This window comes from Lissotriton vulgaris, chromosome 12, assembly GCF_964263255.1.
Source record: "Lissotriton vulgaris chromosome 12, aLisVul1.2, whole genome shotgun sequence".
NCBI lineage: Eukaryota > Metazoa > Chordata > Amphibia > Caudata > Salamandridae > Lissotriton > Lissotriton vulgaris.
Window position 1 is genome coordinate 750692041 of NC_141700.1, and position 24021 is coordinate 750716061.

The 24021-nt window shown below is 46.0% G+C and overlaps 1 protein-coding gene across 1 annotated transcript in view; it reads right to left on the reverse strand.

The window, feature by feature from the left end:
* The window catches only part of LOC147678579 (alpha-2,8-sialyltransferase 8F-like), a 165581-nt gene extending 150108 nt beyond the window's left edge, over positions 1–15473 (reverse strand). Inside the window, exon 1 of the mRNA XM_086946603.1 lies at positions 14955–15473. Coding sequence (XP_086802729.1) covers positions 14955–15070 — 116 coding nt within the window. The 5' untranslated portion in view covers positions 15071–15473. The remainder of the gene's footprint in view (positions 1–14954) is intronic.
* Between the last annotated feature and the right edge of the window lie 8548 nt (positions 15474–24021).

The following is a 24021-nucleotide window of genomic DNA, read 5'->3' on the forward strand; positions in this document are numbered from 1 at the left end:
GGGAAAGTTCTTAGGAGAAATGAGCCTGTGGGATCATGAAGGCTGGTGGGAACGGGAACGGAAGGGGACAACACAACTTGGAACACAGACCCCGGTGCAAGTGAAAGAAGCGCGTTAGGGGAGATCTGGACAGAGCTGGGCACAGAGGTCTCTCGGTTTGAGATATATTGATATGCGTGGTCATTTTCTGCCTGGTAAAAGAATGTGTATTAGATTACTACTCTGCATTTGCGAACTAAAAGCATTCGCACTAAAAACATGCAAGTAATGGTATTTGCGATGTAAAATACATCGCACTAATAACATGCTAAGAAATAGATTGCGTAATAACGACATTTGTTCAATGGAAAATTTTGAGTGTACGCCAGAGGTGTGCCTATTGAGGCTTCTAAACAGAAGCAAGCCATGCACCCGCGCATACTTGTGAGAGAGCGCAAACTGAACAAAATGTATGAGTGCACTCGAATCACTAGTAGTACGCACAATTCATAAAGAGAAATGCTATGAGTGCGGAAATTATATTCCTATATACCTTGAAATGTGTAGTTAATTTAGAGATGTCATATAGAAGTGGAACTAATGCAATATGTGTGAAAATGTATACTCTTATTAGAAGTGTTTAATCAGGATCCATGTTATGTAGCTGCTAAGGGGAGAAATCACGCTGTAAAGCATGGAAGGGAACGGGCCTTATGGCTAGGCCAGAAGGGTTCAGAAACAGATTGTTTTTCATATTCATGGATTGCACTAATGTTACACTGACATGTTTATTCATTAGATTTATATTCCATAGATGTGTTTTTATTATGCTAAGAAAAAGAAGCTAACATGTTATTCTAGTTAACTTGCGAAAGGGTTGTAGGCCTGAAATGATGAAAGGATTTTAGATTTGCACGTACTGGTACAGGCCGAACTGTGTCAGGGGAAAAATGTTGCAAGCTTCTGTTAGAAGTCTATGAGAATGAAGACTCAGCCACAGATGTCTGTCTGCAATCGTGAGGGGGATCCAATTAATAATTGGATGAATAGAGTTTGTTCATAGATTGGTGCAGACACGGAGGAGGGTTTCAGGAATGTTTTAGGGGGTATCGGCGGGCCGGAGAAGAGTCTGAGAAGCAAGGTCAACGCTAACGCACGGGGCCCAAAAGAAGAACATCATGGAAAAAGCCAGAAGAGACACCACGTGAGGGGCGTCTCACAAGGGGCGTCTCAAATGATGTTGTGTTTTTATATTAGGGTCAGCACCCCTGGGTGGAGTTAGAGCAGATGCCTGAGGACCCTTTAGAGAGCGGATGGGTAGGCAGAGAGGGTCATGACTGGCGATTATAGGTTTTCATCTAGAGACTAAGAGTGGGTGATCTCCTTGGGGAGTCATTCACCGCTGACACCTTTTGGTAGGTTGGGATTCTGTTAAGTAGGGATACCATCCAGTACAGGGTAGGGACAGCCTAACCTGAACCTTTCTTCCTGCTGTAAATGATGGAGAGATCACAATATGTGTCTATGCTTGCAGCCCTTTTGATATTAGAACTTGTGCTCGTAGTGTTCTTTGCTCGCTTAAGAGCTTTTCGGGAGCACATGTATGTAGTGGTGCCCGTATATCTTTTGAATCTCATTCTGAGATGCCTGTACTTGCAGTTAACCTTAACCTTATAATAAAACTTTAAAAGCTAGAAGTAGTTTGTGGTTTTTCTGAGTTGAGTCCATCATTAGCAAAGTTAACCTGGTGTTGGATGCACTTTCTTTCCTCAAAGACAGGCAATAAAGGTTCGATTGACCAGAACGGGGTTTAGATCTAGAGTGATAAGATAGAGATCTACAATCTCGCCCTCGCAGTAGGTAGCTATAGAGGATGGTTGCCTTCTTGAGGAAGGTGATCTAGGCCAGGTTAGATTACCCCAAGGCCCCTAGAGATCGATGATCGGAAGAACCGCCCGCCGAAGAAGGTCCGGATGACGTGAGACAGAAAAGCAGCAGTATCGGTCGAGAGTGAGTATAAAGGGTCATGCGTGTTAGATTGCGGTGTTTTTATGTTGTATCTATGTTGTAATGTCTGGCGGAGTTGAATGACTGTAGAGTGAATGTGGAACAGGTTGTGAGCGCGCGCAACCGGTGAAAATCTTAAGTTCAAGGAGAGCTTAAGTGGTTCGGGTGTATCGGACATCCAGAGTAATTGTCAACCAGAGTGAAGGGGGTCATGAGGTACCATTGATCGCCCGTAGGACCGTGATAGGGGGAACGTAAGAGTGAGTGCGTGAGTAACGGACGCTGGTCGGAAGTTACTGTGTGTAAGCAACCTATCAGAGAGACGGAGGACGTTTCGTCAGTTGTGGTGACAATTACAGGTAGACTGTGGACGTACAGTCAAGAGAAGTGACGGCTTGGTCGGAAGTAGTCATTTTTCGGTGTATGAATGGGATGCATGCATGACCGGGAGACAAGCTGAGAAAGGAGGGGTGCTGCTGCGAAGCGGAGGCGAGTGACGTCAGAAAGTGCCGCGCTGGGATTGGCCGGCCGGAGCAAGACCGCGCTGTGATAGGCCAGTTAGCAAAGCCGCGCTAGGATTGGTGGATTGTCACCAGAAAGTAAACAGCATAGCGAGGTTGGAAATTGTACGTTTAATCATGAAATGCTTTAAATGGTTAAGAGCGGCGTTTAAAAGAGAGAGACGAAGATCTTATGATGGGGAAGAAGCCCCGCCGGAAGGTACGCCGGCTTATTATATGGCAGCAAATGTTGGGCTGCACACAATAATGTGGATTTCAGAGTGGAGTAAGATTACAGAAGGAAATGAGGAACTAACGTTCCCAAAGTACGGGACGTTCAGATTAGAGGTGCTACACCGATTAAAAGCAGTCATGACCTCAATGAGACCTATGCCTAGACCGACCCAGTTTGAAGCTCTCAATGCGTGGATTAGGGCAGCGCACGAGAGGAACTTGAATAGACGACAAGAAAGGATGAAACGATCGGTAAGAGCAGTGCAGGATGCCAAATGGGATGCGGATGCTAAAAGATGGAGAGTGCATAACATTGAAGTAAATAAATTGTACCCAGTATTAGAGGTGACCGGAAACAAGAGCCCATTTGAGGAAGATGAGGAGAGTGAGACAGAAGATAGCCTGATAAATAGGTTATTGACGGATAGGCCACCCCCGTATAACAAAGAGACAGGAAATGTTGAGCCATGCAGGGAAGGGGGGCCTAGTAAAGGGGAGTATGGACCGCTTCCCACTACAGATTGGGATCCCACGACAGGTAAAGAGTCGTCTCAACCTAGTCCGGTGCAGAAGGTAGTCGGAAGGTTTGTGGTACAAAGGGTGCCAGAAACGGAGTGTGCCACCTCCTACGCACTGCCAGATGCCCTGCAAGTACCCGTTACCATAGGTCCTATAGTATCGATCTATGACCCAGGGAGAGAAAAAGGGGAGGAACAGGTACGACTGGACAGGGAGAGAGCAGAGATGACAAAGAGGAACGATGTAATCTATTCCCCAAGTCAGCTGACAAGACCGAGAGATTGGAGCACCCCAGTTCATACAGCAGTAGATCCAATAGGGGATCCGGGGGGCCCTAGATGGCCGGAGGATCTGAGGGGATCAGGACGGAAATCCTTCCAGGAGCTAAGAGAGTACATGAGGAAATGGGATGAGGCAGTGGAGGCTCACAAGAGCATCATAGCAGCGGAAGGTGGAAGGGAAAGCCAGGATAGTAGGACCCGGACTCACTGTGGGGCTGACGAAAGCAGTCCGGAGTGGGACGGGAAGGGTCAAGACAGTAGAGGAGACACTTGCCCTATCAGGAGAGGAGGGAGACCAGACCTGGAAAACAGGAGCCCCGAGTGTAGGGGGGTGTCTCGCCCAATTCACTGCGAAGGGGATAGGAGAACGCAGGAGTACAGGAACAGTTTTAAGTGCACCCACTATGAGACTGACAATGGTGGGCAGAACGAGAGTTGCGAGAGGCCTCGCCATAACCCCTACGACTACGGACAGGAACGGAGTCCTGGGGAGATGGGGAGCCGAGAAGGAACCTACCGAATCTTGAGTGACACTAGGCAACGGGAAAGTAGCGACAGAAGGGAGAACGGCAGGGAATCCTATCAGGGAACAAGAGAAGACAGAGAGAATGAGATTGTGGGAAACAGGCCCGTGTTTCACCATCTTCCAAGGCAGGATGGCCGAGCATGGGACCTGGAGAGATGGGAACAAGGGAGGACACTCCTTAGCTCCCCTGAGCCCAAGCGTAGGACTCGGAGTTGGGATGGTAGAGAGACCAGTGAACCCCTTAAGAAAGAGATATTACGAGCCGAGATAAAAGCCAAGAGACTTGATGTCGCCAGTCTGAAATCAGATCTGGATGACATGGTGGATGGTACCTTGCCTCTAGAGAGAATGGAGATGTATGAACAAGATGAGATACTGTTCATGGCAAAGGACATCACTCGGAAAGCGAGAGCGGCACATGAGAAATTAGTCGAACTAGCAGGAAAATATATGGTAGACCTGTCAAGGACCAAAGCATTACAGGGTAACCATAGACTCCATTATTCCGATCAGGACCTAGATGAGAGAAGAACAATAGGATTAAAAACACACATTAGGGAACTGATAGCGGGAATAAGGACATGGAGAGCGCTTGATAAATGGGAAGAAAGGTGGTCCTAGAAAGGGACCGTCAGGAGAAGCATGCTTGGGATGACCCCGGAGGGAGGATTGCAGAGAGTAGAGGCATACCCTTTGCGTGAGGTTGCAAATGGGAATTATGTGCATGTGCCATGGAGTAGAGGAGACTTAGCAGCTTTTACCAACTCATTTCCAAAATTGAGGGAGAACCCAGTCGAGTGGTATAAGCAGGTGGAGAGGTTCGTGAAAATCTCCAAGGTACTGTGGATAGATCTGAATACACTGTTTGATATAGTGGTACCAGGAGACCTGTGGACCGCCTGTAAGGTTAGTGCCGAGTGGCCCACAGCGGAACCAGAGAGGGATCCACGGACCAATGGGCCGTCCGAGACAGTAATGGTAAAATATGAGAGAGTGATAACTTGGCTGAAAGACAAGGTGCCCATGCAAGACATAGATTGGGTTAAAATAGATCGAACTAGGCAGGAACCCAAGGAGACGGTTCATGAATATTATGAGAGATTGCTGAAGGCGTTCAAACAATATAGCGGGTTGGATGTCATGGACCCGAAAGACATAGGGCAGTTTGTGTCTAAGTTTGTCTTGGGGTTGAGACCGGATATTAGTTTAATGATTCAGCAACACTTGATTTGTTGGCAAAATAAACCTTTGGATGACATTCTGAGATATGCTAGGTACTGTTGTGATGAGATAGACTCAAAGGCAAAAAAGCTAAAGGAAAAACTGATGGTGGTTCAGATGCAGTCAGCCGGCAAGGGTGGTCAACAACAGCAGCAACAGGGAACAGGGACAGGGGGTAAGAAACAGTATGGACAGAATAAGGGCAATGAGGAGAACTCCACCTTTAGACCTAGGGTGGACATTGCGGCTTTGAAAAAGACGACCCGGTGTCATCAGTGTAACGAGGTGGGGCATTGGAAACGCGAGTGTCCCTACAACATTGAAATTGGAGAACAAGAGGTAGAAGAGGAAGAGATTCAAAGCACTCCAGGAAAAGGGGTAACGCCGTACCAAGGGAAGGTGGTCAAAGGGGGGACCCCAGCTCCGCGAGCTCAGTTCCCACAACCACCTAGAATAGGGACAACGGGAAAAACCTATAGGCAGGTGCCTCTGTTTGTAGGAGGAGAGGAGTGCTATTACGTTGACCCCTTAACCGGACGGAGAGTAGAGAGAGAAGACTGTACCCTCGGGGCAGCCTTAGAGGTGGATCAGAGGGGACCCTGTGTAGAGGCAGAAGTGGCAGGGTGCCCCACGACATTCTTAGTGGACACAGGAGCCACCAGATCCACGATAAGATCAGCTGCAGTTCCAGGCCTGCCTATGTCTGGAGAGACCATTCAAGTGGTGGGGGTCGCAAACAGGAGAATAACGAGCTCATTGACGGAACCGGTGCAGGTGAAAATAGGGAAGTATAGCGATGAGCATCAGTTTGTGGTTTGCGACTCTAGTCCGGTATGTTTATTGGGACGAGACCTATTGTGTAAGTTAAATTGTACCATATATTGCACCCCGCAGGGAGTGGAGGTATTAACCAATGACGATGACGCAGACTTTAAAGTCGCAAATTCAAGAATATGTGTGGAGCTGTATCCCACTTTGACAGTGGATGAGCTCCCCTGGGATCTAAGGGAGACAGTGGCACCAGAAGTGTGGGATTTCACTGGAGAAGAGATTGGACTAGTCAAAGGAGTGGACCCCGTAAAGATAATAGTGAAACCACATGCTGAGTTTCCAAGGACACCCCAATATAAATTGACCCCAGAAACGATTGCAGGTATAAAACCTGTGATCGAGTCCATGATTAAGCAGGGAATACTGAAAGAGATCGTGGGTAGTCCGTGTAACTCCCCGATCATGGGTTTGCAGAAACCCAATGGGAAATTCAGGATAGTGCAGGATCTTCGGAAGATTAATAACATAGTTGTCTCATGTTGTCCAGTGGTACCGAATCCATCAGTGATATTGTTTCAGATACCGTTCCAAGCCGAATGGTTCACTGTGATAGATCTTTGCCAGGCCTTCTTTTCGATCCCTTTGGACGAGGAGAGCCATTTTCTTTTCGCATTTAAGCTGGAAGGTCGCGTCCTAACATGGTGTTGTATTCCTCAGGGGTATACAGAAAGCCCATCGATCTTTAACCAGCTGCTGAAGAAAAATCTTGAAAGTCTAGTGCTGCCCCAGAAGTCAGTTCTGGTCCAGTACATAGACGACCTGCTTGTGGCGTCAGAAACGGAAGAGGCTTGCAGGGAGGACTCCATTGCTTTGCTAAATCACTTAGCTGCAAATGGGCACAAGGTGTCCCCGGGAAAATTGCAGTACTGCCTGACAGAGGTGCAGTACTTGGGGCACAGAATAGAGAAGGGGAAACGGAAGGTGTCCCCAGACAGAATAGAGGCGATCATGAAGATGAATGCGCCCAAAACCCAGAGAGAGGTCAGGATGTTTCTAGGGATGGTGGGGTATTGCCGGCAGTGGATAGCGAACTTTTCGCTGAAGGCAAAACCCCTGCAAAAACTGACGCACAAGGAGGTGAGTGATCCGGTACCATGGGACAAGGACTGTTTGATGGCGTTCCTGCAGCTGAGAGAGGACCTGTGTCGTGCTCCTGCTCTGGGAATGCCTGATTACGATAAAATATTCTTGCTCTACTGCTGTGAAAGAGAGGGTTGTGCTTTGTCTGTCTTGGTCCAAATCCATGGGAATGCCCGTAGACCAGTTGCCTACTTTTCGGCTACATTAGACCCAGTAGCCGCAGCGTTGCCCGGATGTCTCAAATCCGTTGCTGCAACAGGTGTCAGTATCGAGCGCTGTGAAAATATTGTGATGGGGCACCCGTTAGAGGTGTATGTGCCCCATTCAGTTGAACTGTTAATGACCAGGACCAAAACACAGCATCTGACCAATAGCAGGCTCACGCGATATGAGCAAGTCATTCTTGCTGCAGAGAACGTGACTCTCAAGAGATGCTCTGTTTTGAACCCTGCCACATTGATGCCACTTCCAGGTGACATTGATGATGATGTATGTACAGACCATGATTGCCTTGATGTGACTGAACTATGCACCAAACCGAGACCCGACATCGTGGATGAGCCACTGACTGACCCCGATGAAATTTTCTTTGTCGGTGGCTCATGTGTAAGAGACGAAGTTGGGCAGTTGAGAGCAGCTTATGCTGTTTGTACAATCACTGGAGTTGTGGAAGCTGGATGCCTGGAAGGAGTACACTCCGCTCAGGTGGCTGAAATTATTGCCTTGACGCGTGCCTGTCTGGCAAGCAACCAAATTCGAGTCACCATATACACCGACAGCCAATATGGTTTCGGGGTAGTTCATGATTACGGGCAATTGTGGTCTCAAAGAGGTTACATGACTTCCTCAGGCTCTCCCATTCGTAATGGAGAGTTTATACGTTTACTGTTAGAAGCCTTGCAATGTCCAGCAGGTATTGCAGTTGTAAAATGTACCGCCCACACTAGAAATATGGACTTCGTGTCACAAGGCAATAGATATGCCGACGAAGTCGCGAGATACTGCGCAGAACAAGGGTACTCTTTCACGGAGGTGGAGGTGGGTGGAATAAATGTAAGAACTGAATTAGCCATGATATTGGAAACTGTGGACACTTGGGATGAATTGAAATGCATGCAAGAAAATGCACCCGATTTTGAAAAACAAACCTGGAGGACAGCAGGATGTGTAATAGGCGAAGCCCATTTCTGGGTTTCAGCAGACGGAAGAGCAGTGTTGCCCAATGAGATGGTGAGCCCAATGGCTAGGCAGATACATGGTCCAGTACATTTAGGGAGAGATGCTATGTTGAGAGTATTCAGACAAACCTGGTACAATCCTAAGTTCAGAGTAGCAGCAGAAGCCGTGTGCCAGCGTTGTGTGACCTGTCAGCAGTTGAATGTCGGAAAAAGAACACCAGTCACATTGAGTCACATAGGGAGGTCTGGAGGTCCTTTCAATAGGATGCAGATAGATTTTATTGAAATGCCAAGATGCAACCGCCTTCGTTATGTCTTGGTGGTTGTTTGCATATTTTCCAGATGGGTCGAGGCATACCCTACACGCAGGTGTGACACCCTCACAGTAGCCAAGTTATTGCTTAGGGAGCTCATACCACGGTTTGGGGTACCGGCCTCTTTGGAATCAGATAGGGGAACTCATTTTAACAGTGAACTTGTGAAGATGATTTGTGCGGCCCTGAACATAGATCAGAAATTGCATTGCAGTTACCGACCAGAGGCTTCAGGAATTGTGGAGCAGATAAACAGCACCATAAAAAATCGAATTGCCAAAATGTGTTCATCAACGTCCCCGAGTTGGCCTGATGCTCTGCCATTGGTCCTTATGAGTATCCGTAGTACCCCAGACAGAAGAACGGGACTGTCACCGCACGAGGTGTTAATGGGGAGGGCAATGAGATTGCCATCAGTACCCACTGCTGCACTATTGAACATCACAGATGATATGATCCTGGATTATTGTAAGGGGCTGTCTGACGCCATTCATTCTGTGTCCCTTCAGGTGCAGGCTGCCGAGGTTCCATCGTGCCAGGACCTGTGCCATGACCTGTACCCTGGAGACTGGGTGCTTGTAAAGAAACACGTGAGGAGAAGCTGCCTAGATGTTCGCTGGCGAGGACCCTACCAGATCATCCTGATCACGAACACCGCAGTGAAGGTGGGAGGCCTGCCCAATTGGATCCACGCGTCTCATACACGGAGGGTTCCAGCACCTCTGGAAGAAACAGCTCCTCTCTCGGATAGAAGTCCAGCTGTGGACCGAGAAGCCATAGAGGGGGCTAGCCAAGCTGTGGAGGTGCAAGAAGAAGCAGGGAACGAGTCTGACCAAGATGAGGACGGTCAGTACAACAGCGAAACAGACGACGCTACTGAAGGAGGAAGTAGCTGGGAGTACGAATCAGACACCGACCAGTCTGAAAGAGAGCGTGAACAGACCAGAAGGAGAAGGAGCAGAAGGGTACGTGGAGAAGCTAGTTGGCCACAAAGAAGGAGTTCTAGTCTGAGGTCAACTCCAGAGAGAACCCTTGCTCCAATATCGGAGGATTCAGACCCTGAGGAAGGTGCGCAGGGCGCAGAAGCACCAGATCTACGAAGGTCAAGAAGAGTGCGTGTGCCCAGCAGAAGATACGCCACTCCTGAGTGGACCTATCTGGCGACAAATGTCTTTGGAGCGGGAGACAGGGAGGATACGAGCAGTGGTGGTGTCCAGCTCTGAGCCCATCATCACTGTGGAAGTACAGCTGTTAGTGCCCGGAGTTGAAGCAGAAGGGTCACTAACTTTCACACTCCCCAACCCTCCCCGCCTGAGCAAGTTAAAGCACATGTTTTTCACCGAATTGCAATTCCCTGACTTTGGAACCAAGATAACAAGCCATGAAGAGCACACTCTTCGCCTGGAAATATTGAACTATGATATTCAAGCCGCAGGCTCGAAACTTATCGTAGATGCTTAAAGACTTTTGTAAATAAGCAAGAAAAAAAGAAGATTACCTAGCGCCTAGGAAGCAGAGAAACTTAGGGACTCCCTATTAGTTGACGAAGAAGGGCTAGGGTTGTCTGTGTTAAAGCTTCAAAAGGACTTTTGCAAAAAGGGACTGCCCGCTTCCAATGGTGTGATTCTAAAGACTGGTTGATCCAAAGAGACTGTAAAGGAAAGAAGAAAAGAACTTTGGGTTGAAAGGAGGGAGAGAGAGTCATACTGTCTGAAGAAATGGAGGCCGGTAGTCCAACCCGTAGAGCTAAATGTATAATAGGCACACTAATAGTAGGAGTGATAATCTTAATAGCTTTAGTAGTTACTGTATCATATGTTAAGGGACATGAGAGAGAGGAAAGGGTAACAGGCGAGAAGCCTGTAGTGACACCAAAACCCACTGTTGCTGGTAGGAAGGGGGAAAACATACAGGAGAAAGCGTTATTAGCAGCAGAAGCCCGCAGGTTACACATGGATGGGTCCCAAGGTGACTATAGGTCAAATGCTTATGCTAAACTTTTGTATGAATATGTGGATGCCATGGAGGTCAAAGACTGTTATGTCTGCATGCAATTGCCGGCGTCTGTAGATGAAGGCATTAGATATCATCACCTCCCGTTGACATATGGCATTACATGTAGCTTATTGCTTAGCATATTTTACGGAAGAGATAGTTTTGAGTATTATTTCTCTAACTATGATATCGTGCTACCAGAAGTCCCAAATTATAAGCAGATGAATAGGTGGGACTACTGGAAGAGTGAAGACAGATTGGCCAAGTTCTTCATTCCTTGGGTTACCTTAGATACTTCACATGCCCGCAGAAATAACTTGACATGCAAGGTGTCAGAAGTCGAAAAGAAGTTCATAGGGCAGGTGGATGATCGATATAGAAGGCAAAAGATTTTGAAGAAATCAGGACAATGGAAAACAGATTGGACCGAGGAAGAGAAGGCACATAAGAGAAAAGGTAGTAGTGGTCCAATAGCTTTGGATAAGACACAGAGAGGGAAGTTATGTCTTCACAGAGCCAAAACGTATTACGAAAATGTATTCGTAGGGGAAGTTAGTTGTGAACATGCTTTCAATCTAGAATATTACACAAAGGATTTTTTGAAAGGAATGCAAGTGATTCCAAATGTATATTTTGTATGTGGAAGAAATGCCTACGTGAGACTACCTGATAATTGGTATGGATCATGTTACTTGGCAATTGTCTTTCCCAAAATATACCATGCTCAAGACTTAGAGATCATCGAGGGCAAGGCCTCGAAGAGAGGGAGACAAGAAGTGGGAGATGCAGAATTAGTTGGAGATGTATTTGGAGCTGCGTTTCCTATCTTGGGACTGATCCTCAATGATGTCAAAATTAGGCGACTGGCAACAGTCGTCGACAGATTGTCTGCCAGCACTGCTAGATCTTTAATGCTGGTGGAAGGAGAGATGCAATCGATAAGGGCCATGGTGCTTCAAAACCGTCTTGCGTTAGACGTCCTGCTAGCAAAAGAGGGCGGAGTCTGTAAGGCTTTGAAGGTCCAGGAATGTTGCACTTACATTCCAGACAATTCAAAACCTCTTGAGAAGGTCATTATGAATATAACTAATATTCACAAGGAGATCGAAGACCTAACCAAAGTAAATGTTTGGGAAAAGGTGGGTCATGGAATGGGCGAAGTTGGAGGCTGGTTCGCCAACCTAGGGAAGAGCTTTGTGTGGTATGTGCTGAAACCTATCATCATAATAGTGATCTGTGTGATCCTGTTGTGGGGATTGGTGAGGTCATACCAATGGTATAGATCAAATAGATTGGAGAGATCCAGGAAAGAGCAGTTACAGAGATTGGCTGCAATGCAAGATAATCAGTACCGGAGTCTGAGGGCTCTAGAAACGCAGAAACGAGGGGCATTAGCCATTAGTTCAGTTTAACTGTTGGTGATGACCCCTAGAGGTCATCAAAGGGGGGAACTGAGAGAGCGCAAACTGAACAAAATGTATGAGTGCACTCGAATCACTAGTAGTACGCACAATTCATAAAGAGAAATGCTATGAGTGCGGAAATTATATTCCTATATACCTTGAAATGTGTAGTTAATTTAGAGATGTCATATAGAAGTGGAACTAATGCAATATGTGTGAAAATGTATACTTTTATTAGAAGTGATTAATCAGGATCCATGTTATGTAGCTGCTAAGGGGAGAAATCACGCTGTAAAGCATGGAAGGGAACGGGCCTTATGGCTAGGCCAGAAGGGTTCAGAAACAGATTGTTTTTCATATTCATGGATTGCACTAATGTTACACTGACATGTTTATTCATTAGATTTATATTCCATAGATGTGTTTTTATTATGCTAAGAAAAAGAAGCTAACATGTTATTCTAGTTAACTTGCGAAAGGGTTGTAGGCCTGAAATGATGAAAGGATTTTAGATTTGCACGTACTGGTACAGGCCGAACTGTGTCAGGGGAAAAATGTTGCAAGCTTCTGTTAGAAGTCTATGAGAATGAAGACTCAGCCACGGATGTCTGTCTGCAATCGTGAGGGGGATCCAATTAATAATTGGATGAATAGAGTTTGTTCATAGATTGGTGCAGACATGGAGGAGGGTTTCAGGAATGTTTTAGGGGGTATCGGCGGGCCGGAGAAGAGTCTGAGAAGCAAGGTCAACGCTAACGCACGGGGCCCAAAAGAAGAACATCATGGAAAAAGCCAGAAGAGACACCACGTGAGGGGCGTCTCACAAGGGGCGTCTCAAATGATGTTGTGTTTTTGTATTAGGGTCAGCACCCCTGGGTGGAGTTAGAGCAGATGCCTGAGGACCCTTTAGAGAGCGGATGGGTAGGCAGAGAGGGTCATGACTGGCGATTATAGGTTTTCATCTAGAGACTAAGAGTGGGTGATCTCCTTGGGGAGTCATTCACCGCTGACACCTTTTGGTAGGTTGGGATTCTGTTAAATAGGGATACCATCCAGTACAGGGTAGGGACAGCCTAACCTGAACCTTTCTTCCTGCTGTAAATGATGGAGAGATCACAATATGTGTCTATGCTTGCAGCCCTTTTGATATTAGAACTTGTGCTCGTAGTGTTCTTTGCTCGCTTAAGAGCTTTTCGGGAGCACATGTATGTAGTGGTGCCCGTATATCTTTTGAATCTCATTCTGAGATGCCTGTACTTGCAGTTAACCTTAACCTTATAATAAAACTTTAAAAGCTAGAAGTAGTTTGTGGTTTTTCTGAGTTGAGTCCATCATTAGCAAAGTTAACCTGGTGTTGGATGCACTTTCTTTCCTCAAAGACAGGCAATAAAGGTTCGATTGACCAGAACGGGGTTTAGATCTAGAGTGATAAGATAGAGATCTACAATCTCGCCCTCGCACTTGCTATAGCCGCTCTGCTTGCTAAACCTGCTGCGGATGCGCATTGCTTTGCCAAAGCTGCCCCAGCACTGAATACATGGATTAGAGATATTGTCTTCTGTAAAGAACAACTTAATGCATATGCCGAGCAGCTATCTAAGGCCTCTAGGCCAAAAGATTTCTGGGCACCTCTTGCCACATTCCTGTTAGAACTCCCAGACCGAACATGCAGCATTGTACACAAGCTGTGATTCGAGCAAAGACTGTGATGTACATTGCTGTTGCACTGCTGAACACTGCTGAACATGTATCATCCTGCTTTACTTTTGATTTACCTGTTCCGCCATGGTGGTCTTGGGTTTCGGGTGGGGGAGGAGGGGGCGGGGCGTGTTATATGAAAGAAAAAACGAATACTATGTGTTATGCGATCGATACCTAATGATGCTATAACAGGAGTGTATTTTTGTCACTGTTTGACCATTTCGATAAAAAAAAATTAACTACCAGAGGTAGCTTACCGTCATTATACATTATCCTCTGAAAATTACAGGGCACACAATGCATCTGCAGCTGGTGGCTTAACCAAGGAAAATAGTTTAAAATGCAGCCTCTTTGTGTCCAATGAAGTGATCTAGAACAGACGTGCTCTCACATTTTACCCTTGTTGCCAAATTCTTTGCAGCAGATGTTTAACAAACACATCAATAACTTGACTATCAGAATCCGCTTTCGGTTACTTCGCCCCTCCCGACCCCACCCGCTTTGCTCTGACCTTGACCCCCAATGAATGGCTTCCAATTCCAGCAAAGCCATCGGCTGAAGAAAATACAAGAGCCCCCAGATCAGGAAGTCATAATTAAAGCCTTTCATTTCGGGAATGTGTTGGGTTTCTTTAAGAAGGGGGGTAGGTGGAGGAGTCAGGTGAGGACACAAAAACCCTGCAGGACACAGGCCTCCCAGGTCCACAATCAGGCCACTGCTCACCCATCACCGCATCCTGCCCAGGGACAGGACAGGAAGTGAGGAAAGGAATATTCGATGCAGTGGCAACATGGGCGGAGACCAGCCTCCCTGAAGGGAAGGAACAGCTGGTAAATGGAGAGCAAGGTGGAAAGACTAGTTGAGCATCGTACCTGTGTCCTTGTCTTGTGTACATACTGCCCCTCCTCTTGCCAGCATATTAGAACAAAACCTCCTTTTGTGACATACTGTTCCTTGATTTAGATAAGTATTGATTCCCCTGGATAGTTGCTGCTACTCTCTGCTCAGTTAACTCAGGGCTCTGTAGCAGTCAACAGGACACAGTCAAATTAACTAAACTAAACACTTTTAGTGCATTTTTATAAAAGTAGCTTTAAAACAAACATCTATTTTAAGTTAATCTGCTACACTGTGGTCTCCAAACTAGATATCAACAAAACCACAATTTGACAAAGGACTACTTACCTCTTGCAAATGCCCAGTCCTTGTCTCTGAAGCTGTGCCATCCTGTACCCTGTGTAGTACACTGTGGCGATTCCATACACCACCAGTAACCAAGCCAGGGGTTTAACCGGCCGCATCCTTTGGTGTTTATGGCAAAGTGTGCAAATCTACACAAGGCCACACTTCTGTAGGTAGTGTCTCTTCTTGATGGAGCTGCGAAACAGGCGAAGGTGTGATCCAAGTAATCTTTTTGTTATTTGTTGCTAAGAAAGATTAGAACTGATCATTTTGCCATTCCAAATCCAGAAGTCTTCTGCTGGTAAGTCTTGGCCAACTAGTGCTGTAGGCTTCTTGCTGGTCTTGGATGAAGCTTGGGGATGGAAGGGGGCTCCTTCCTTGCAAGAGTGTCAAGAAGATCTCGCGTGGATGGTGAGCGTTGTCTGTGGACTCCTGCGGTCACCTGTTCAGAGACGGAAGAAGCTGATCTGGAGGTCGGTCCTCGGTGGAGCAAGGCTTGGCTCCCTCTCGGTGCAGGAAGTGCTTCAAGGGGCTGTGGCATTCCAGTTTGCTTGGCAAGGGGTCAATTGGCATCAAGTTTATTTGTTCTTGTACGTAATAAAGGTGTGGCGCGGCTCTTGTGTGGCACGGCTCATCACTGTTCCTCCACCTGTCGTAATGCAGAAGTGTGTAATGTGAGTTGCTATGTACACATGTACTAACAGGAGCATAGTCCAAAGCACATGGACATCTACTTAGCTACCAAGCGGCCAGAGTACCCCATTCGCCAGATGATGGAAAGCAAAGGCAGGGCTGCATTCGTAAAAGCACTTTCTGAGGCCTGGAGCAGCAAATGTGATCAATATTTGTAACACTGCCCAGGGGCGGCTCTAGGTTCATGGTGGCCCTGGCCAGGGAGTGTAGGTAGGGGGCCCCGGAAGAGGGGGTCCGGGTGGGGCGGATCGCGGAGGCCAGTGAAGAGGGGGGGGGGGTCATGGTGTTTGGAAGTTGTATAGAGCCAGAGGCCAACAAATCCCTGCCAGGGGCCCCCACACAAATATGTATGCATCCTCAGAGAATTATTATATTTAGGATATATATTGATGTGGTGGCCCCTGGGATTTGGTGGCCCTGTGCAGGTGCACAGCTTGCACATGCCTAAGGCCGGCCCTGCACTGCCATGGGGAATTTGTGTGTGTCAATGCATATGAAAATGTTTTATGTTTCATGGAGATTCAATCATTACACCACTCCAAAGTTATAGGGAAACCAAGAAATACTTTCCTTACGGAAACACGATCCTAACTACAATGTGTGGAAAAATAAATGTAAAAAAAACCTAAAGGTTAAAGTAACGTTATAGTTAGGTGAATATGTCAGTGACAACATTAACGTTTTGAAGTTAAAAAACACAAAAATTCAGCAGTTATAGCAGAGCTAACTATAATAGTGCCCCTGCCACGCTCTGCTTGACCTCACATATGACATCACTCGTGACATGTTTTATGGCATCACTGATGACTCCTCAAATGACACCACCGGTGAGATCAATGATGACATCATTCAAGCTTCTTTTGTACCCACTGCTCAATAAACAGGTTGAACGTTAGAGCCATGAGCTCCCCTCCCCAAGCCTCATTAGACCCTGGAGACCCCGTCCCCAGGACATATTCAAATGAAAGGAAAGGGGTCCGTGAGGTTCCCCTCAGAGCCTTATTAGACCCCGGAGACCCCATCCCCAGGACATTTTCAAATGAAAGGAAAGGGGTCCGTGAGGTTCCCCTCCCGAGCCTTAGTAGACCCTGGGGACCCCATCCCCAGGACATTTTCAAATGAAAGGAAAGGGGTCCGTGAGGTTCCCCTCAGAGCCTTATTAGACCCTGGAGACCCCATCCCCAGGACATTTTCAAATGAAAGGAAAGGGGTCCGTGAGGTTCCCCTCCGAGCCTTATTAGACACTGGAGACCCCATCCCCAGGACATTTTCAAATGAAAGGAAAGGGGTCCGTGAGGCTCCCCTCCCCAAGCCTTATTAGACCCTGGAGACCCCGTCCCCAGGACATTTTCAAATGAAGGAAAGGGGTCCGCGAGGTTCCCCTCCGAGCCTTATTAGACACTGGAGACCCCATCCCCAGGACATTTTCAAATGAAAGGAAAGGGGTCCGTGAGGTTCCCCTCAGAGCCTTATTAGACCCTGGAGACCCCATCCCCAGGACATTTTCAAATGAAAGGAAAGGGGTCCGTGAGGTTCCCCTCCCCAAGCCTTATCAGACCCTGGAGACCCCATCCCCAGGACATTTTCAAATGAAAGGAAAGGGGTCCGTGAGGTTCCCCTCCCGAGCCTTATTAGACCCTGGAGACCCCATCCCCAGGACATTTTCAAATGAAGGAAAGGGGTCCGCGAGGTTCCCCTCCCGAGCCTTATTAGACCCTGGAGACCCCATCCCCAGGACATTTTCAAATGAAAGGAAAGGGGTCCGCGAGGTTCCCCTCCCGAGCCTTATTAGGCACTGGAGACCCCATCCCCAGGACATTTTCAAATGAAGGAAAGGGGTCCGCGAGGTTCCCCTCCCGAGCCTTATTAGACCCTGGGGACCCCATCCCCAGGACATTTTCAAATGAAGGAAAGGGGTCCGCGAGGTTCCCCTCCCGAGCCTTATTAGACCCTGGGGACCCCATCCCCAGGACATTTTCAAATGAAGGAAAGGGGTCCTCGAGGTTCCCCTCCCGAGCCTTATTAGACCCTGGGGACCCCATCCCCAGGACATTTTCAAATGAAGGAAAGGGGTCCGCGAGGTTCCCCTTCCGAGCCTTATTAGACCCTGGGGACCCCATCCCCAGGACATTTTCAAATGAAAGGAAAGGGGTCCGTGAGGTTCCCCTCCGAGCCTTATTAGGCCCTGGAGACCCCATCCCCAGGACATTTTCAAATGAAAGGAAAGGGGTCCGCGAGGTTCCCCTCCCGAGCCTTATTAGGCACTGGAGACCCCATCCCCAGGACATTTTCAAATGAAAGGAAAGGGGTCCTCGAGGTTCCCCTCCCGAGCCTTATTAGGCACTGGGGACTCCAACTGCCAGGGCCACTTCACTATTAACTACTACTCTCTATCTGTACCCTTATTGTACATTTCGGTGCCGGGTCTCTTAACATGCGGCAGTTTAAAAAAAAATGTTTTGGGTGAGAACAGAAACCGTATTTTTGTAGGGGGCATGTTGCTTAAATGCAAAACACAGCAACAATAAGCGCTCGCGTTTATTATAATCTTAAAGGCAACTTCCCTTATAATGCAAGTGTACATAGACAGCTGCAGTCCCTTGATTTTTGTGGCTTAGCTTCAACCACTTTCACTGTGCTGCTTACAGCCCCTTTCCAGGGCTTAATTTGTGAAAAAAGATGTGCTGGGCCTCTTATGGCGTTAGCTTTCCTTAAAGTACACTGTACGCGTATCTCCCTTCTGTGCACGAAATGTACTTTCCATAAGTACACTTTTTATACATTTGTATGCATTGTACTACATATTTGCTTTGTATATTTTGTTTACAATTTACTGTCAATGAACGCATTTTACTTCCCACATAATGCATATGTGTTCAGGTGTCTGCGGTTAATTGTTGGTTGCTGTCTATGAGTTGAAGTACATAAAAACATGAGACAATTAAACCGTATTATTAGGGAGGGCATGTTGTTTAAATGCAAAAAATGAGAAATTCAGCACTTGCGGTTTACTAAATTTGAAAAGCAACTTTTTTCTTAATGTACGTGTACTTAGCCAGCGGCATTTTCTTGATATTTTGGGATTAGCTACAGTCGCTTTTACAGTGCTGGTTACAGCTGCTTTTTTAGAGCTTAATTTGTGACAGGATAGGTGCCGGGGCTCTTATTAGGAGGAAGATTTTAAAGGATTTTTTTGTGTTTGCCTGAATAAGAAACTGCCTAGAAACCATACAATTCAGGAGGGCGTGCTGTTTAAAGGCAAAAAAATTAGACGCGCAGCACTCATGTTTAATTTAAGTTAAGACGCAACAACACTTACACTGCTCTCATTACTCTTCCATTTCACTCACACTGCTCTCATTACTCTTCCATTTCACTCTCACTGCTCTTATTAATCTCCTTCCTTTTCACTCACGCTGCTCTTATTACTCTCCTTCCGTTTCACTCAAACTGCTCTAATTACTCTCCTTCCTTTTCACTCACACTGCTCTTATTACTCTCCTTCCTTTTCACTCACGCTACTCTTATTACTCTTCCATTTCACTCACGCTGCTCTTATGACTCTCCTTCCTTTTCACTCACACTGCTCTTATTACTCTCCTTCCATTTCACTCACACTGCTCTTATTACTTTCCTTCCTTTTCACTCACACTGCTCTTATTACTCTCCTTCTTTTTCACTCACACTGCTCTCATGACTCTTCCATTTCAATCACACTGCTCTTATGACTCTCCTTCCTTTTTCACTCACGCTGCACTTATTACTCTCCTTCCGTTTCACTCACACTGCTCTTATTACTCTCCTTCCATTTCACTCACACTGCTCTTATTACTCTCCTTCCTTTTCACTCACACTGCTCTCATTACTCTCCTTCCTTTTCACTCACACTGCTCTTATTACTCTCCTTCCTTTTCACTCACGCTACTCTTATTACTCTTCCATTTCACTCACGCTGCTCTTATGACTCTCCTTCCTTTTCACTCACACTGCTCTTATTACTCTCCTTCCATTTCACTCACACTGCTCTTATTACTTTCCTTCCTTTTCACTCACACTGCTCTTATTACTCTCCTTCTTTTTCACTCACACTGCTCTCATGACTCTTCCATTTCAATCACACTGCTCTTATGACTCTCCTTCCTTTTTCACTCACGCTGCACTTATTACTCTCCTTCCGTTTCACTCACACTGCTCTTATTACTCTCCTTCCATTTCACTCACACTGCTCTTATTACTCTCCTTCCTTTTCACTCACACTGCTCTCATTACTCTTCCATTGCACTCATGCTGCTCTTATGACTCTCCTTCCTTTTCACTCACGCTGCTCTTATGACTCTCCTTCCTTTTCACTCACGCTGCACTTATTACTCTCCTTCCGTTTCACTCACACTGCTCTTATTACTCTCCTTCCTTTCCACTCACTGCTCTTATTACTCTCCTTCCTTTTCACTCACACTGCTCTTATTACTTTCCTTCCTTTTCACTCACACTGCACTTCCTACTCTCCTTCCGTTTCACTCACACTGCTCTTATTACTCTCCTTCCTTTTCACTCTCACTGCTCTTATTACTCTCCTTCCTTTTCACTCACACTGCTCTTATTACTCTCCTTCCTTTTCACTCACACTGCTCTTATTACTCTCCTTCCTTTTCACTCACACTGCACTTACTACTCTCCTTCCGTTTCACTCACACTGCTCTGATTACTCTCCTTCCTTTTCACTCACACTGCTCTTATTACTCTCCTTCCTTTTCACTCAAACTGCTCTTATTACTCTCCTTCCTTTTCACTCTCACTGCTCTTATTACTTTCCTTCCTTTTCACTCACACTGCTCTTATTACTCTACTTCCTTTTCACTCACACTGCTCTTATTACTCTCCTTCCTTTTCACTCTCACTGCTCTTATTACTCTCCTTCCTTTTCACTCACACTGCTCTTATTACTCTCCTTCCTTTTCACTCACACTGCTCTTATTACTCTCCTTCCTTTTCACTCACACTGCACTTACTACTCTCCTTCCGTTTCACTCACACTGCTCTGATTACTCTCCTTCCTTTTCACTCACACTGCTCTTATTACTCTCCTTCCTTTTCACTCAAACTGCTCTTATTACTCTCCTTCCTTTTCACTCTCACTGCTCTTATTACTTTCCTTCCTTTTCACTCACACTGCTCTTATTACTCTCCTTCCTTTTCACTCACACTGCTCTTATTACTCTTCCTTTTCACTCACACTGCACTTATTACTCTCCTTCCGTTTCACTCACACTGCTCTTATTACTTTCCTTCCTTTTCACTCACACTGCTCTTATTGCTCTCCTTCCGTTTCACTCACACTGCTCTTATTACTCTCCTTCCTTTTCACTCACACTGCTCTTATTACTCTCCTTCCTTTTCACTCACACTGCACTTACTACTCTCCTTCCGTTTCACTCACACTGCTCTTATTACTTTCCTTCCGTTTCACTCACACTGCTCTTATTACTTTCCTTCCTTTTCATTCGCACTGCTCTTATTGCTCTCCTTCCTTTTCACTCACGCTGCTCTTATGCATCTCCTTCCTTTTCACTCACTCTGCTCTTATTACTCTCCTCCCATTTCACTCACACTGCTCTTATTACTCTCCTTCCTTTTCACTCACACTGCTCTTATTACTCTCCTTCCTTTTCACTCACACTGCTCTTATTACTCTTCCATTTCACTCACGCTGCTCTTATGACTCTCCTTCCTTTTCACTCACACTGCTCTTATTACTCTCCTTCCTTTTCACTCACACTGCACTTATTACTCTCCTTCCGTTTCACTCACACTGCTCTTATTACTTTCCTTCCTTTTCACTCACACTGCTCTTATTACTCTCCTTCCGTTTCACTCACACTGCTCTTATTACTCTCCTTCCTTTTCACTCACACTGCTCTTATTACTCTCCTTCCTTTTCACTCACACTGCACTTACTACTCTCCTTCCGTTTCACTCACACTGCTCTTATTACTCTCCTTCCTTTTCACTCACACTGCTCTTATTACTTTCCTTCCTTTTCACTCACACTGCTCTTATTACTCTCCTTCCTTTTCACTCACACTGCTCTTATTACTCTACCATTTCACTCACACTGCTCTTATTACTTTCCTTCCGTTTCACTCACACTGCTCTTATTACTTTCCTTCCTTTTCATTCGCACTGCTCTTATTGCTCTCCTTCCTTTTCACTCACGCTGCTCTTATGCATCTCCTTCCTTTTCACTCACTCTGCTCTTATTACTCTCCTTCCATTTCACTCACACTGCTCTTATTACTCTCCTTCCTTTTCACTCACACTGCTCTTATTACTCTTCCTTTTCACTCACACTGCTCTTATTACTCTCCTTCCTTTTCACTCACGCTGCTCTTATTACTCTTCCATTTCACTCACGCTGCTCTTTTGACTCTCCTTCCTTTTCACTCACACTGCTCTTATTACTCTCCTTCCATTTCACTCACACTGCTCTTATTACTTTCCTTCCTTTATACTCACACTGCTCTTATTAATCTCCTTCCTTTTCACTCACACTGCTCTTATTACTCTCCTTCCTTTTCACTCACACTGCTCTTATTACTCTTCCTTTTCACTCACACTGCTCTTATTACTCTCCTTCCTTTTCACTCACACTGCTCTTATTACTCTCCTTCCTTTTCACTCACACTGCTCTCATTACTCTTCCATTGCACTCACGCTGCTCTTATGACTCTCCTTCCTTTTCACTCACGCTGCACTTATTACTCTCCTTCCGTTTCACTCACACTGTCCTTATTACTCTCCTTCCTTTTCACTCACACTGCTCATATTACTCTCCTTCCGTTTCACTCACACTGCTCTTATTACTTTCCTTCCTTTTCACTCACACTGCTCTTATTACTCTCCTTCCGTTTCACTCACACTGCTCTTATTACTCTTCCATTGCACTCACACTGCTCTTATGACTCTCCTTCCTTTTTCACTCACGCTGCACTTATTACTCTCCTTCCGTTTCACTCACACTGCTCTTATTACTCTCCTTCCTTTTCACTCACACTGCTCTTATTACTCTCCTTCCGTTTCACTCACACTGCTCTTATTATTTCCTTCCTTTTCACTCACACTGCTCTTATTACTCTCCTTCCGTTTCACTCACACTGCTCTTATTACTCTCCTTCCTTTTCACTCACACTGCTCTTATTACTCTCCTTCCTTTTCACTCACACTGCTCTTATTACTCTGCTTCCTTTTCACTCACACTGCACTTATTACTCTCCTTCCTTTTCACTCACACTGCTCTTATTACTCTCCTTCCTTTTCACTCACACTGCTCTTATTACTCTTCCTTTTCACTCACACTGCTCTTATTACTCTGCTTCCTTTTCACTCACACTGCACTTATTACTCTCCTTCCTTTTCACTCACACTGCTCTTATTACTCTCCTTCCTTTTCACTCACACTGCTCTTATTACCCTTCAATTGCACTCATGCTGCTCTTATGACTCTCCTTCCTTTTCACTCACGCTGCATATATTACTCTCCTTCGGTTTCACTCCCACTGCTCTTATTACTCTCCTTCCTTTTCACTCACACTGCTCTTATTACTCTCCTTCCTTTTCACTCACACTGCACTTATTACTCTCCTTCCGTTTCACTCACACTGCGCTTATTACTTTCCTTCCTTTTCACTCACACTGCTCTTATTATTCTCCTTCCGTTTCACTCACACTGCTCTTATTACTCTCCATCCTTTCCTTCCTTTTCACTCACACTGCTCTTATTACTCTTCTTCCTTTTCACTCACACTGCTCTTATTACTCTCCTTCCTTTTCACTCACACTGCACTTATTACTCTCCTTCCTTCTCACTCACACTGCTCTTATTACTTTCCTTCCTTTTCACTCACACTGCTCTTATTACTCTCCTTCCTTTTCACTCACGCTGCTCTTATGACTCTCCTTCCTTTTCACTCACTCTGCTCTTATTACTCTCCTTCCTTTTCACTCACACTGCTCCTATTACTCTCCTTCCTTTCCACTCACTGCTCTTATTACTCTCCTTCCTTTTCACTCTCACTGCTCTTATTACTCTCCTTCCATTTCACTCACACTGCTCTTATGACTCTCCTTCCTTTTCACTCACACTGCTCTTATTACTCTTCCATTTCACTCACACTGCTCTCATTACTCTTCCATTTCACTCACGCTGCTCTTATGACTCTCCTTCCTTTTCACTCACGCTGCTCTTATGACTCTCCTTCCTTTTCATTCACACTGCTCTTATTACTCTCCTTCCTTGCCACTCACTGCTCTCATTACTCTTCCATTTCACTCACACTGCTCTTATGACTCTCCTTCCTTTTCACTCACGCTGCTCTTATGA